The following is a 15,064-nucleotide window of genomic DNA, read 5'->3' on the forward strand; positions in this document are numbered from 1 at the left end:
AATGAAAGCTGGTCCCCAAAAGAGATTCTCTTGCCGTGACAGATTTTTAAGGTATAATGCCCAACGTATCACAAAAGATTTCCTGAGTGACATTATGTGCAAATAGTACATACATACATACAAACATACAGGCAAAGGTAACTCTCCACGTGTGAGGTCTGCTATTGGTGCTAAAACATGTTTGCAATCAGCACTAATGTTGTCCAATTAAAAGCCAATCAGCCAACCATTTTCTGCATCTTCACTGTTTGAAGTATTAAAATTCTCTCAAAAAGACATAATAAAAGGCATCTGGTATATGCTACATGTAGAATGAAAAATAAGAGTGTTGACTAAATCTCAAATTGGTGACTGATTTCATTTATATAATGCTGTAAAATGGACTTTAACTTGCCCTGGTGGTCGTATTTGAGGGATTGCAGGAAACACTCAAGTATATTGAAATTTTGTCTGCTGACTGAGCAGTTCTGATGTCAATCGGAAAATGTATTATAGCTAGGATTCACTTCCTGTTTCTGAAACTTGTCCAACAGCATTACTCCCATTGCAGAGTGGAAAAAGAACCATAGTTTATAAATCTTAAAGTAGTTGTGTGCTGACAAATCTTCATTTCTTAGGTCTTGTAAGAAGCAGCCACTGTCACTTAGAGCATGTGGCGTAGAGGAGCAAAGCATAGTTTGAAGATTTGTTGTCTCTTTTCCCTCCGTTTCACATCGCGATCGTTTTTTTTCATTTCAATTAATTTGCTGAAGGCCAGCCATTGCTCACATGTACTGTATAAACAGTATTTGCTATTGCTTTGGTTGTCTTGCAGTTAAATACAATCACTCAAAATACACAGATTTGTAAAATCCTCACAAATGTACAGTGTTCTCCAAATGAAATGTCATTGCAGGTGTTTGTGGTCAGTGAAAGTTAATCTACCATTCCTCGAGGAAGAAGTCAGTCATACTAAGACGTGTCACCGTACGTCTCCAAAACCAAATAATATTTGGTTCACAACTTTCAGTTTTCCAAAGTTCATATCCATCAATCGTTCAGAAATTGTTTTGCAATTTCTTAGTTTTCTGTTAAAACAGGCCTCACTGTAATCACATCTGCTCATTCCTCATGCATGACTTCATCACAGTGACATTTTCTGAGGAAAAGAAAATAACGATTTTCTATCAATAATCCTCATTTTTGGCTCGATGAACGTTTGGGCCCCTTCTGTTTTTTCTCTTGTTCTTTTTCCTTTTCCTGCTGCTTCTTCTCTCTCTTTTTCTCCTCCTTGGCCTCCTTGTACTTCCAGACAGGAGGCTCCAGGTAGCCCTTCTGCCTTTTCTTCTTTTTCTCTTTCTTAGGAGTGGGCTCTCCAGATTTTGTTACTTCAATCTTGGGAATACATCCTGCGGGGAAAATGCTGTTCCGATGTGCCATGCTGCGGGGAATGAAGCTTTTTATGCCACCCGACGTCCTGCTTTCCCTGCGCTCTGTGTCTTGGCAGCAGGAGGTCAGAGATACAGAGGTGGCTGACACAGCACCGTGAGAAACTGAGGTGGTGACGGAGCCTTTACTGTGGGACACTGTGCTCTCCTCCAACTCCTTGCTGCTGTGCTTTTCAAGCAGCTCAGGGACGGCAAACCGTCGCCTGCCAATCTCTGGGGGGCTGGAGGGACAGAGTGGACGGCAACCAGTGGCTATCAGGGGGCTGTGGATGCCTGAAGTCATCCGCACCATATGGTCCATGACCCCATTGTCTTGGGGGTCATGAGGGAAGGTGAAGGAAAGACTGTCTTTTAAGCACTGCCGCAGCTTTTGACTATTTGTTTTGATGGCTGTGGCCTTTGCTACCAGTTGCTTCAGCTCAGGCCACTCAGGAATGTAGCTGTCACAGAACTGCTCAGCGACAGAATGAGCCTGCAGGCGGCGGATTCTGTTAAGAGTCTCAAACCTTCCAGTCCTAAGGACCCAATCCTTTAGACCTCTATCTTGGACCAGATCCATTGCATTCATATCTGCACCTGCACATGAAAAGGGGAGAAAAATAGCACAAAAACCCCCGGTAAAAACAAGGACACAAGTTCAAAATCATTGGATGCTGTGAGATGTGAGGAAATCAGTAAAATGACCCCACCATGTGGTCACTTTTGGAGCACAGTTCATTGAGTAGATGTGCACATCTATCTTCCAGAAGGGAATCAGGCCATTTCACAGCATGGTGAAATAGGCTATAGATTGCAATTAGGTGAAAACAATGTACTAAAATCAGGCCAGAGTTCTGTGGATTTTCTCGAAAGCTATCTGGTTTCAATAATTCAGTTTCTCATTATTGGAGGAATATATGTCTATTTCAAAAACTATGATAACCCGCTTAATGAATAATCAAGGCTTTAAAACAAAACCAAGAGTTGCAGACATATATTTCTATTTTACACATGACTCTTTGCCTGTAAAATGATCTGTCTCTGACATAATTGAAACTTTAAGTAGAACATGATTGGAGAGAAAAAAAACCAGATTAGTTTACTGATCACATATCCTGGCTTACCCTCTAAATCACATGTGTATAACATCTATAGTTTTTACATTTTCCTGGGCTGCGCACAATAGTTGTCATACTTTCATCCTTACTGTAAATTGAGTTTTCTTCTTAACCATTAAATATGCCCCATGGGGGATGGTCTACCTCAATGTAGGGAACCTGGGCTTATTGCCTCTATTGTCCATGTGTGCACACACACCAGATGTTCCTCCTGTTTCCTCCATAAACTTACCATGCATTAACAGGGCGGACACACACTCTTCTCGGCCCTGTAGGCCTGCCTTTATGAGAGCCGTGAAGCCACGGGGATCCCTGACTTCGGTGTCCACGCCAGAGTAGAAGTTAAGGATATAGTTTAAAATAGTCACAAAACCTGGGAAAAAACCCAAACATTATGTCAATATGGTAGGTTGATGAATTGAGACTAGATGTTGAGGTTATGTGGTGTATATGTCACGAGACATACCTGCCTGAGCAGCAATCATGAGGGCGGTGTTGCCATCATTGTCTTGGTGGTTGATGTCTATTAATGGACATGTGTGCAGCATGGTGACTATGTCTACGAATCCCTTGCCCACAGCCAACATCAGTCCATTCTGAGGGGGAACAATGTAGAAATAAATGCACCTTCATGACTATCAAACCCTTTTCATTGTAGAAATAAAGATTTCTGACTTTTTTGTCAAAGTCACTGTTGTAAAAAGGGAAATGAAATCCAACTCACCCTGCCATTGATGTCCAGGTCATTGGCCTCGTCTTTAGTGACGCCTCTCTCCAGGATCCTGCGCATGGACGTGGGGTCATTCCGAGCGCAGGCCTCATACAGCGTTTTAGCCGGCTCTGTGTACTTTTCCTCACTTTCATAGTCGGGAAGCACAGAGTCTTCAGAGAGCATACTCACTGAGTCAGAATCATCCAGGAGGATATCCGAGTCCTCAGATGGACCTGCGCCCAGGTGGGGGTCATATTTTGAGGTGGCCATTGGTCCCCCTTCTGCCTGGGATCACACCTGGGTGTCAGGTCTGCTGCTCACCATCTACATCTTGAATAGGAAAACATTAATAGTTGTCATTGTGGACACAAACAAATGCTGTGCTCGGTGGCCACATGCTGCTGATATAAAAGACAGTAACAACTTGAACTGATGTATCTCATGTTCCAATTCAGGTACTGTCAAAAATGTGTGCTTATCCTAATGTGAAAGGTGTTGGTGACTGCAAAATATTTGTGTGCAAAAGGCATATACGGTTCTACATTTTTATTAGTGCCATCTAGGATAGGATTATGTATGATTTCGTCCCCTCAAAATAAGCATCTAATGCAAGTCTGAATGCAAAAATGACATCGATACATTGGCAGCTTCTGAAGTTAGCGTGTGTATGAGGCACGGTGCCTAGAAGAGGATGATGAGCTTCTCCTCACCTCCGCCCTCCTGTTAGAGCGGCTGATCCGTTTACAAGATGTGTAAGCTGACTGTGCAACATGCTTTTTGCCAATGCCCATTCACTCACTCAGCCCATTATAGAATAGAAGAATAGAGTGAGTAGTTATAACTATGAGAGTAATATTTTCGCTATTATATGCTTCAAGATAATGAATACTCAAATGTATAAAAATGTGCAATATGTGCATATATACATATAGCTACATATAAATAACAGGTATACAGTTAATAGTCAAGAAACATTGTACAACTGCAGAAGCTCGGTCTGTGAAAAGTCATATGAATGAAGGCATAGTAGGAGGAATGTACTGGGTTGAGAAAGGCCATATGGTGCCGGAAGCAATGGGAGGCCAGGCGAGTGACAGCATCTGTCATGGTGTCTTACCCGTGCCACACTGCTGAGCATTAGAACTGCACTTTGCTATCCAGTGTTTTTTTTTTGGTATAAATCATTAAAATACAAATGTTATGTTTGTATGAAGGATATTTTGAATCCAGCGATGACATTGTTTCTCAAGGCTCAGGCTTAGGATGGGATAGACAGTCGTTCTTAATGTTTTGAGCATGAGAAAGAGCTCGATTGCTCTCCAGTGAGGGATTGAGGGTTTCAGGCTTCAAGCTGCTTTGGCTCTGCACACATCGCTACATCATATCCAAACTAGGCACAAATGAACACAGATTGCACAAGCAGTTTTGCACCTGCTGACAATGTTCTAGAGTAATAGCATATTTTGGGTAAGCTCTCACTTAATGCCAGATAGAACTGCACACCTCCTTTAATCCCACAAACACATGTTCCTATTTCCGCATTGTGCCACGTAGAAGAATGAAGATTGCAATCACACAAACTTCTCTCTCTCTTCCTCCTTCTGCACAGATATAGAACGCTCCTATTTTAACTCTGCCATTGTGCCTTACACTTCCTGCTGAGCAGCACCTTGTTATCTGATCAAGCTTCTTCCTCTGGATCCTAAATATGAGCTGTGGAGTGAAGATGTCAAAATATGTGCAACAAATTGAGCCAAAGCAAAGTGAAAAAAAAAATCTTGGAGCAAATAGTAAAAGCAAATTCTCACCCTAACGGATCCACGGATAAGTCCTCTTCTCTTTCTTCTTTAAAAAAAAAATGCTCTCAGTGGTTAAACCATCCTCATTAATTGGACTTCCCTTCTTCCTGTTGACTCTTGGTAGAAACTGGTTAAGTTTACATTTCCAAACTGTCTCTAGCTGAATGCCACCCCCCTCCCTCCATCTCTGCTACTGGCCAGTTAGGATGCTTCTTCAGCCTGCAATCCGTCCAGGTCCCAACATAGACCCTGCTGTCCTAAGTCAGGCAACATGCTCTCTCCCTCTCATCCTGATTACAGAAGATTTAAGGATTAAAAGAAAGAAACAGACAACAGCCAACCTTGCTCCCCTTACAGTCTGTTGAGCTAGTTGGCTCACTTTTTCGCCTCTCTCTCTCTCTCACTTGTCTCCTCAGCTCTCTCTGAATCTGTCCATCCACAGCTCTCTGCTGCCCGTCTGTTGTGTCAGAGAAAACCTCTCTTAACTGTCCAAATAAGTGCTGTGACTGAATCATGGAGGCTATGGCTCCTAAATCTGCTGTGCTGCTGAGGACCCCCTGCCTGAATAATTTCAGTGCGTCTGTGTGATTGGAGACAGCCTTTTGGGCCTGTTTTCTCATGGAAATCCATTTGCTGGGACAACAAACTAGCACTGCTGTTACTTTAAGCCAGGGGGCCTTGCTAGTAATTATTCCCATGACAGGGATGACACACACAGACATGCATGGAAACACATGGACATTCTGTGATGCTTGCAAACAAATGCTCAAATACAAAGACGCCTACACACAAACACAGCTCACTGTACACACAAGCACATGCCGCCAAAGTTTGAAGCAACTGATTTGCAAAATCTGCGTGCTTAAGGCATTTAAAGAACACAGCAAAACATGTTTATTTTACGCTGTTTCGGAAACCCACATTTTCATCTAATTATCTTCTTAACTTGGTTACTCAGGTTTGTTTGCGTCGACAAAAATATCACACGTTCGAATATCCCAAGTTATCTTATATTCCAGTTATAAAAGGACAAATTAAGACGCTTTAATTAACTTTTTTACTAGTTTCACATTTGTTCGAGCCTTCTGCTTTAGCTGTAACCACAACCCTTTTGTTTTGATGGGCGAACCCCATATGTGGACAGGAATATAACGTCAACAGGTTTATTCATAGCATCACAGACTTAATCACGTGGCATTAAAAGGTTCATGTAAATAGATTTAACCCGATAGTGAATTGGAGTAGGACCAATCTGTGACTTTGTGCATGTGAATGTATATCCTGCCTTATGCAACAACTCCTCTCTGTTAGCGGGATGCACTGTCCTCTTCTGATCAAACTGGGTAATGCAGTGTTGGACATGAGCCCTGTTTATGTAGTTCATCAAGATGTTTATATAGCTCAAGTTTATAAAATCCACACTGAACGTTCCAGCTGCTGTCTATATCACCTCCAAATATATCCACCAACTCACAACAAGGCACATCTTGTTTGCTCTGAACTTACGTGTTGCCCATTGCACTTTGTGAAGGAACATACCATTAAGAAGTCAAATGCCTCATGCCAGCACTGTTAACGAGCAAAACTATTTTAATATCAGACGTCCATCATCGTAGAGCCCCGTATTGACTGAGGATAGCCACTGTGACAAATTGTGAGTCATTCAAAAGCTTTTTGATCCTGAGAATTATACTCGCTGATCTGCTCTGAAGAGTTAACTAACAGAGACATGTTGTTAATACCAGCCATCTGAAGCGGACACGCCTCCAACAACATAATCTCACTAAATCCCATCAAATGCCCCAACCAATTACTTTTTAGAAGCTGCCTCTTCGGTTGTGAACCACCAAATCAGATCTATAGCATCGCACTAACCTGATCCATGACTCAAAAGATGCTATGTTTAGACACAGGAGCCTGAGGTGGGTCTTGACTTCTTACTGATATGAAACTCAGGAAGAGGACGAAAGGGCAAGCTCGGGGGTGAGGATTTATAGCTTGTGAAAGGCCAAAACAGAAACGAAGTTGATAAATGCAGAGGAAAGGGATGTCAGTTTGGCACAACAGGGTGGGGTAGCGGTGTGTGTGTGTGTGTGTGTGTGTGTGTGTTTTCCTTTATCCTGTTTGATACACAAGAATGATCCGGCAGCTTTACCAGACGAGGGCAGCACAGCACACATAGCACACAGCAGCAGTTTGTGTTTATCTCAAAAGAAAATCCAACAGATTTTTACAAACTATTACTAATCCGATGAGCATGAGTTAAAGAACATTTTGTTCCGACCTCCTGATATACTAACACTTTCCTTTTAGGGTCAGAGTTATTTTCCTCCTATTCTGCAAATTCCAAGCAGAGTCATTCACTCATCACTGCAAAAGGCTGTCCAACGTTCCCCCAGACAGCAGAGTACCCAGGAGAGGTCAGTGGTAGAGCAATAGAACTTGGAAAGAGGCTTGGGAAGCAATTAACTAAGTTTAGCCAGCTTAGTGACTGATTCTAAAGACAGCCATGTGCTCAGCTAATATTAGACTGTTGGCAGTCTCTTGAAGACCAGTCTTACTAGCACTTTGCTCAGACTTTGTGAGCATCTGCTATATTATTTCCAGCTATGTGGTTAAAAGACAGAACCCCCCTAAGCTATACTTCTTCTAAAGAGTCTAAAAGCCTGCAGGGATCATATAAATGGAAGGAAGCAGGGTGGAAACAGAGCTAAACGTGTTCATGTGCGACAAGAAGGAGATTCTGGGTGATTTGGCGGAAATTATTCCAATGAGAAGTGGAAGTTTGGGGTGTTTGTTTTGACTCAAGGGTGGTTGAATAAGGTATGAGCAACAACTATTGCACACTAAGGAAATGACTTACTTAGAGCCAGAGTACTACTTTTCTTTGCCAAAATTAAATTTGCTATGGGCTGGGTTAGGGTTAAGTCAATGAAACAAAAAAAGTACAGAATATGAAAATGTGCACCATGTCTTCTTCATTATACTATTTCACTCACTCCTAATAAGTGCGTACATATTTAAATTTTTTCAGAATGTAGCTCACACAGATGGATGATAGAGCCCCTAAATGGAGGGGAGCGATATTTCAAGGTGATATGCCATAATCAGCAATTACTGAACATATTTGTTATTTTCCTGCTCAACAAAGAAATACAAAACCTAACCAGACATAGATGTTTTTGAAACATTTCTTGTAGTTTTATTCTCTTGAAATCTTAAACATTTTGAGCATTTCTATCAGAAAGCAACACAGTACAAGTTTGTATGGGCATTTTATGTCTTCATTAGATAGTGTAGTGAGATGACGGGGAATGAGTGAGTGAGAGAGATATGCAGAGCCTGATTTGAACCAGCTACAACAGGTGTGTGGGCTTCACTTTTAGCTGCACTGCTTTAGAGAAAGTGTCCACAGTCTTGACCTGTGTGCAAATGGCTGTTGTGAGTGTTGTGGAAACTTTGTAACCATGCAAAGTCATCTCTCCCTATCATTTTGGATGAAAATCATCTACACGCTTCCCTCCACTGCATACACCCAACCCAATTCCTTTGAGCTTTCAGTCAAACAGAGGTATGCCACACACACACAGAAGAAATAGCCTCCCAGGAGGAGGAGTCGTCATTTCTCACTTAACACACCTGAAGCAATAAGAAAACGACACACCGTTAGTATGATGTAAAAACATTTGACATTTGTGTTTCTTAATATTTGACAAAAAACAAACAAAATATTGGAATGCACTCAGAGAAACACAACAAAACACTGCATGTATATCCTTATCAATGTACAGATACAAAGAAAACATATACATATGGTAAAACAAAAACATTGAGGGCATGATACATAGCAGAATGACCTGAAAAAACATGGGTTGCAAAACTGTAATGAATAACATATTCATCCATTATCAACAAATGATGCTACAGAATGTCAGAGAGATACAGTAATGGAGTATAGTTAAAAGTCAAAAATATGAATCTTATATGAAGTTTTTCACATCCATATCTCATCTGTAATTTTAAATACCAAAATAACATTAATATGTATTTGGGTTTTTCTGCCTCTCCCTGCACTGTATATATATTATTTATTTTTGTTTGTGTATTTTTGTGCAAATAAACTTAAACTTATTTAAAATGTTTCACAACATACCAAACAGGTGTGTTGATTTCAGATTGCTTCAGGTGTGTTAATTGAAAACTGAGGACTCTGCCTCCTGGGAGGTTATTTCTTCTGTGTGTTTGGCAGGCCCCTGTTTGACTGAAAGCAAAGAAAGTGGCTGTATTCAGTGGAGGGAAGTGTGTACATGCATTTAATCTGTTTTGGGAGCAACCCTCAAAAAAAATGTGACCAATAAATTAGAAGAATAACACAATCAAATGGTGGAAGAGACACAGAATAATTAAAGCAAGATTCCAATTAAGACACCAAGATGGCAGCCACCCCAATAACTCTTGGCTTAGACTGTGTATGACCAAAACAGAACAGCATGAGGATCGCTGCACTTGGGCTCAGTGGAACTTAAAACTTTGAGACATACTGTAGGTTGTCCAAAAATATTCCTGAAGCAATCTGGAAATACTCAACTGTCTCAGACAGTTCAGAAGGATTTACAGAGTTTATAGGCAAAAAAATATGCTAGTTTCCATGTGATTTAAAGACGAATATGGCCTTAGAATCTATTTTGCAAGACTTTGTATGTTTCTCCAGGTTCAATGTCAGCATGTTGGCTTGCTGCATGGATGACATATTTTTGTAGGCCAACACGGAAATTAGCATTGGTTCTGCAATAGTTCCCTCGACAAAAAACAATGGGATTTTTTCATTGGATTTTAGATTAGCGGGGAAAATAAACTCTGTGGCAAACAAACGTTTATAGTACTTTCACGTTTTGTTTAGCAAGATATTTGTCACAAATGAACACCTCTTTTATGTTATTTGAAAAGTAAATACTGTGGCCAGAAGTGAAAAGCTGACATTAGGCTATAAATGAACTACGGACGCATACATTTACATCCCCACCACTAAAATAAAGGCAGACTAGTGTTCGGTTTAGTAGTCTTATTTAGCCACTTGTTAGCCACCGTGTTTTTTAACCCTCATGTTATTCAATTTGACGCCAGCAGTTTAAACATCTAGAAAATGATTGTAATTGTAATTATTACCCAACAGGTTCTTTGTCGGTTTGTTGACTACCTAAATACCCCATAAGATGACATCTACCCTCCTCCCTCCTCAAACCCCTTCATACATCAAGAGTACCTGTTACGTGACTAGGAAAAAAATATGCAAATCATCATAAAATCTCACAGATTGACGTAAAATTGGAAAGAAAGATGTGTTGGGCTCAATTTGAATGCCGTCATACAGAAGTTCCGGCTTGTTTTTTCATTCTGTCCCCAACATGTTAAGCTTGCTTTTCAGCAGTTCCTCACCCATGGTGTAAGATCACATGTGATTTTATGACCTTTCAGTCCTTTGACCATGTCTAGTGCACCTTCATGCCCTGGTTCTCCTCAGGTGCTTCCCCAGGAGGTTTCCCAGTATACACCTGCATATTCCTGCCATAGCTGGACTTTGCATCACATGCTGCCTTTATTTTGATACCCTATTTGTACGGGTTTGTTTGCTATATATTGTCTGAAGGGATAGTACCCACGAAATGCAACCAGACATTTATCCACAGTTACGTGGGGGCCTGGATTGTGAAGAAAGGAAATTGCTGGACCTACTTGTCCCATGACTCCTGTTTGTTGTTTGTCACAATGCAAATGACACAGAAGAAAACATGGAATGTCTTCAGAGACATGGTGACTCCCCTTCATTGTTTGCACTCCAAAGGCTTGCTGTTGCTTTGGCTTTTGACTTAGAGTCTCCTAAAGGATCCACCCAATGTAGGCTTCAAGTGGATCACATGCAAGTCTTTCCAACAGTCCTCATTCAGTGTTAGTGGGGAGAGGGACCATGACAACTTTCCATTTCTTGAAGGTAACGTGTCCACTCATGAAGGCCAAGAGAGACAGACAACAGAATCTGCTGGCGTGACTGACGTGTCGATTTTTATGTAGAACCAAAAGTTAAATTGATTTCAGGCTTCTAACCAAAAACCCATTCAAAAAAACCCATTGACTTTGAAATGAGGGAACCAGAAGTGAGAAAATATGAACTCAATTGCATGTTGTTGTTTTTTGCAGCTGCTCAAAATACCATTCTGCCAAAGCACAGCCTCATCAAGCCGCCAACTCTCTTGACTCCTTTTCTTCTTGGTAATATTGTTCATAACTGTGCAGTCACCGTGTGCATATCAATAATATAATCTGCCAAGTGACATATTCCAATTTGTCTCATATTTGTGAATTTATTCACACAATTATATCAAATTATCTTTCAAGTAGCCACAAACAAACACTCCTGGTTTGACTGATCAGTATTTGAGCAGCTAAAGAAGTTGTGTAATGTGTGTGTGAGTGTGTGTGTGTGCAATCGGTGACAGTCTCCTACATAGTTGAGCTTCATGGACTGTGTATTTATACCTTATTTGGGGCTGCCCTGCTGCTCAAGAGTTCACGCAATCCATGTGTCACTGCCTGAGACTTGGGCAAAGATGAAGAGCAGCTCCAGGGTGCCAGGATAGTTCAAAGAAAGACTGGAAGAAAGATATATAGAAAAGATTGAGATAGTTTAAGATTGGGGAAAAAAATTAGGTAGTGAGGTCAAGGAGGAAAAAACGTAAGACGAGAAAGAATGATGGAAGGAGGAGAGGTTTTGGGAAGGGGGGTGGTGATCCTCTATAGCCAATGAAGAACAAGAAAGGAGGATTTCAGGGTGGGTGATGTGCTCAGTTTGGAAGTCATGGCTCACCGTTTCAGCATTCAGACAGAAGGACAGGAGAAGACCAACCTCACAGAGAAATACTTCCACACTGTCTGGACTCCTCATTTAGAGCGATGGCAAAGAAGAGGACAGTTTACTCTGCTGAAGAAGGCCCAAGAAAATCTTCGATCTGAGTTTCCAGGGGAAGCATATATTTAGAGCACAAGGTGGATATTTTCACTGGACTAAGCCAGAGTTCGAGACACCTCCAGTCAGCTAACCTGTGTCTGAATTTGGGGAGTTGAGAGAGGGATAAGGAAGAGTGAGCTCTGAGGCTCCTGTCCAGACGGAAATATGCCTCCTTCATCCAGGATCAATTATTCAGATGCATGAGGTTTCCTGTGTATCAGGCTAGAACGAGGCGGGCTGCGGTGGCTCGGCTCCAAATTGTGGCACAGTGTGCCGTCAGACAAGAGCTGAAGGAGCAGAAAACAGGGGAACAAGAGAGCTAGAGGACCCAGAGAGCCAAAGGGTCACAACAACAGGGAATAATTTGAGGACAGTTTTTTTGTTTGCCGTTTGGGGAAAATGAAGGCTCTACAAAAGAATCAGGGACGCACTGACCAGATGTTGGGAGCCATGGCTGACGTGCTTACTTCCGTGGCCATGCCCAATCAACAGTGGGTGAGTTGTGGATCCCACTGTGTGTTTACTGGTTGTTTATATGAAAGCATAATGAATCAAAAAGAAGGCACGTATGGGGGTATTTTTCAGGGCTTGCAGAGCATGACGTCCAGCTTATCTCTGGCCAATATCATTTCATACCACGTTTATTTTGTGTCATCTCTATAATTTGATCATAAACCTAAAATGTCAAGACGAACAAGCAGAGAGAGAGAGAGAGAGAGAGAGAGAGAGAGAGAGAGAGAGAGAGAGAGAGAGAGAGAGAGAGAGAGAGAGAGAGAGAGAGAGAGAGAGAGGGATGAAAGGATTGCTTGTCTCTGTTCAGTGCTTAGGAGGAATCTTGGATGTTTCAGAGGAACAGGAAGCGGAGTAGTGGTGATTAAACCATCTGACCATAAACAAACTCATGCAGGTCTAGTGCCTTACCAGCAAATTTCCAGCAGTCCTTCCCTTAATCTGCCATTAAAACAGAAAAAAGGGTTTACTATTATGATACTATTATCATCCTCCTCAAATGCAGTTCTAAAAAAACAATATCGATTATGACGTTTGCATTTAGTGAACTTGATTAAACTACAGCGTGTAGGTTTTGACGCAGCATCTGGACACTCAAACATACAGAGGTCAGAGTGTACTACAATATCTAAATGGGTTTCTTTTTGAAACTCTGCTTTCTCTTTAAAAAAAGGTTTATCTTGATTGATAATTTCATCCCTGGCAGAGAGAAAAACATAACAGTGATTATAATCTCCCTCCATCCCCGCAGAGGACTGATAACTGCCTCTATTAACCTCCACTCCGGTGCTGCTGAGTTTTTAAATAGATTGAAACTGCTGTCTGACAAACGGTTCTTATCCAAGCTCTGTGGCAGAAGTTGGACCTCAACGATTTCTATTGCATTCTTGCTCAGTGTGTAATGGAGAAAGGGATGAAAAAGATGCAGGGAATAGTGGAAAAACACAGCCACTGGTATAATGTTTTGTGGTTATGTGGCCATAAGCACTGTGTACAATCTTACCATCACTTCCTCCTTGAGAGGGCTCCACCGCTGACAAAGGCATCTCTGTGTGTAGCTCTCAGAGGGGGTTGAGGCGGACCTCCCATCAAGCGAGGAGGAGAAGGGGCCTGTGCAGGGCCAGTGGGAGCCAGAGGGGCTGGAGTGGGAGCAGCAGGCCACTACTACAGAAAACCCAGAGCAGAGAGAAAGAACAGGTAAGACCCGAAAAGGCTGCACTGAGTGTGACAGACAAGTTTGTGACCTCAAACCCATAATGCTAGTCCAAACATTGGCCCTCACCAAACCAGTCAGCTTAGAGTCTCACCGAAACACAAACTTCCAGACTCGGCTTTGACTCTTTGTGTGAAACGTCGCAGATTTCTGTGCAGTGACGACTTCTGAAACAGCCTGCTCAGCCACTTAATCACTCATGAAATCTCCTTGCTGCAGTCTGGGTTAGTGTTAACATATATGCAGTGATGATGTATTGATAAATAAACAACCTTGAATCTATTAGTGTGTATGTTCCACGTGAGCTGCTTCAGTTTCAGCTCAGCCTGCTCTTGCATGCACACCATATGCGAATTCAGGATAAAAAACAAGCCCTGAGTCCCGTCAGCCATATTTGATGGTGGTCATTAGGCAGTAATAACTTCAGGGAAAGTATCAGATTGGAGTCACTCGAGGGTTGGTAGTTTACTCTTATTAAACTCCACCCTCTGTATCCTCTATTAGCACTGATAGCACTAAATTGCTTTGCTGTAATGTGCCATAAATAAATGTGTTTGAGAGAAAAAGAGTTCTTGTGTGTATACACATGCAACACTTTCCAGATGGGGCACGAAAACATGTTCAGCTGAACTCCCTTTCCCATCCTGCCCCAACCCTGTTGGTTGCACTGGATTTTGCTGGGAAAGGGTTCCGTACATTGCTATTCTCCTTGAGTGGAATTGAACAAAAGGATCTTTGTAGCTGGATCTGGGTTTGGGTTAGAGGGAGTGTGTGTGTGTATATATGGGGGGTTTGGTGGCAAGTACCATGTGGCTGGACCACAAACTGGCATATATGGCATACAGAAGGGGCGTGAGTGAGGCCAGAGGAAGCTGTCAGTGATGGCTATCTGTAATGATCTTACTCAGATGGGGTGTGCTGTTGACGTTTTTCCAAAATATTATTTTCATGCACAGCTCAGCACTCAGAATTATTCAGGGGCATGTGGAAGGATAGCGACCGAAGATTGCTTATTCCATTCACTGACAAGCTCCTTTGCTCAATTGTTTTTGCATTGCCCAATTTCCTCCGGATGGGAAATTGGATGGAAAAATCAAAGAAACACAATGCAGAAAAACATCTGAACCACATCAACAAGATACAGACGTTGTCGTAGCACAGAGTAAAGCTGGACGAGAACTATTTTAATTCATTGGCTGTCCGTTTAATCGAACCAAATTGACCAAATTCCCAGAATAAAATATCATGGTTCATGATTTCATTGTTGAAAAGAACAGATTTAATTTTAAGTATTTGAAAATAA

General features: G+C 41.7%; 2 protein-coding genes across 3 annotated transcripts in view; one reads left to right on the forward strand and one right to left on the reverse strand.

Annotated features, from left to right (window-relative positions):
• Positions 1-1,176: 1,176 nt before the first annotated feature.
• ankrd33aa (ankyrin repeat domain 33Aa) lies at positions 1,177-3,506 on the reverse strand. The gene is made up of 4 exons (XM_068733799.1): positions 3,249-3,506; positions 2,991-3,120; positions 2,757-2,897; positions 1,177-2,003 (listed from the first exon to the last, which is right to left on the reverse strand). Exons 1-4 carry the CDS (start codon positions 3,504-3,506, stop codon positions 1,177-1,179), a joined length of 1,356 nt encoding a protein of 451 aa, XP_068589900.1.
• Positions 3,507-12,359: 8,853 nt separating this feature from the next.
• arhgef25a (Rho guanine nucleotide exchange factor (GEF) 25a) overlaps positions 12,360-15,064 on the forward strand; it is a 41,388-nt gene continuing 38,683 nt past the window's right edge. Inside the window, exons 1-2 of one of the 2 annotated variants that reach the window (XM_068733796.1) lie at positions 12,360-12,533; positions 13,607-13,745. In XM_068733796.1, coding sequence (XP_068589897.1) covers positions 12,438-12,533; positions 13,607-13,745 — 235 coding nt within the window. In that variant the 5' untranslated portion in view covers positions 12,360-12,437. The remainder of the gene's footprint in view (positions 12,534-13,606; positions 13,746-15,064) is intronic. The other variant, XM_068733795.1, reaches the window with a different exon arrangement.

This window comes from Cebidichthys violaceus, unplaced genomic scaffold, assembly GCF_023349555.1.
Source record: "Cebidichthys violaceus isolate CVI_PGR_0920_01 unplaced genomic scaffold, fCebVio1.0.p SCAF_6, whole genome shotgun sequence".
Classification (NCBI taxonomy): domain Eukaryota; kingdom Metazoa; phylum Chordata; class Actinopteri; order Perciformes; family Stichaeidae; genus Cebidichthys; species Cebidichthys violaceus.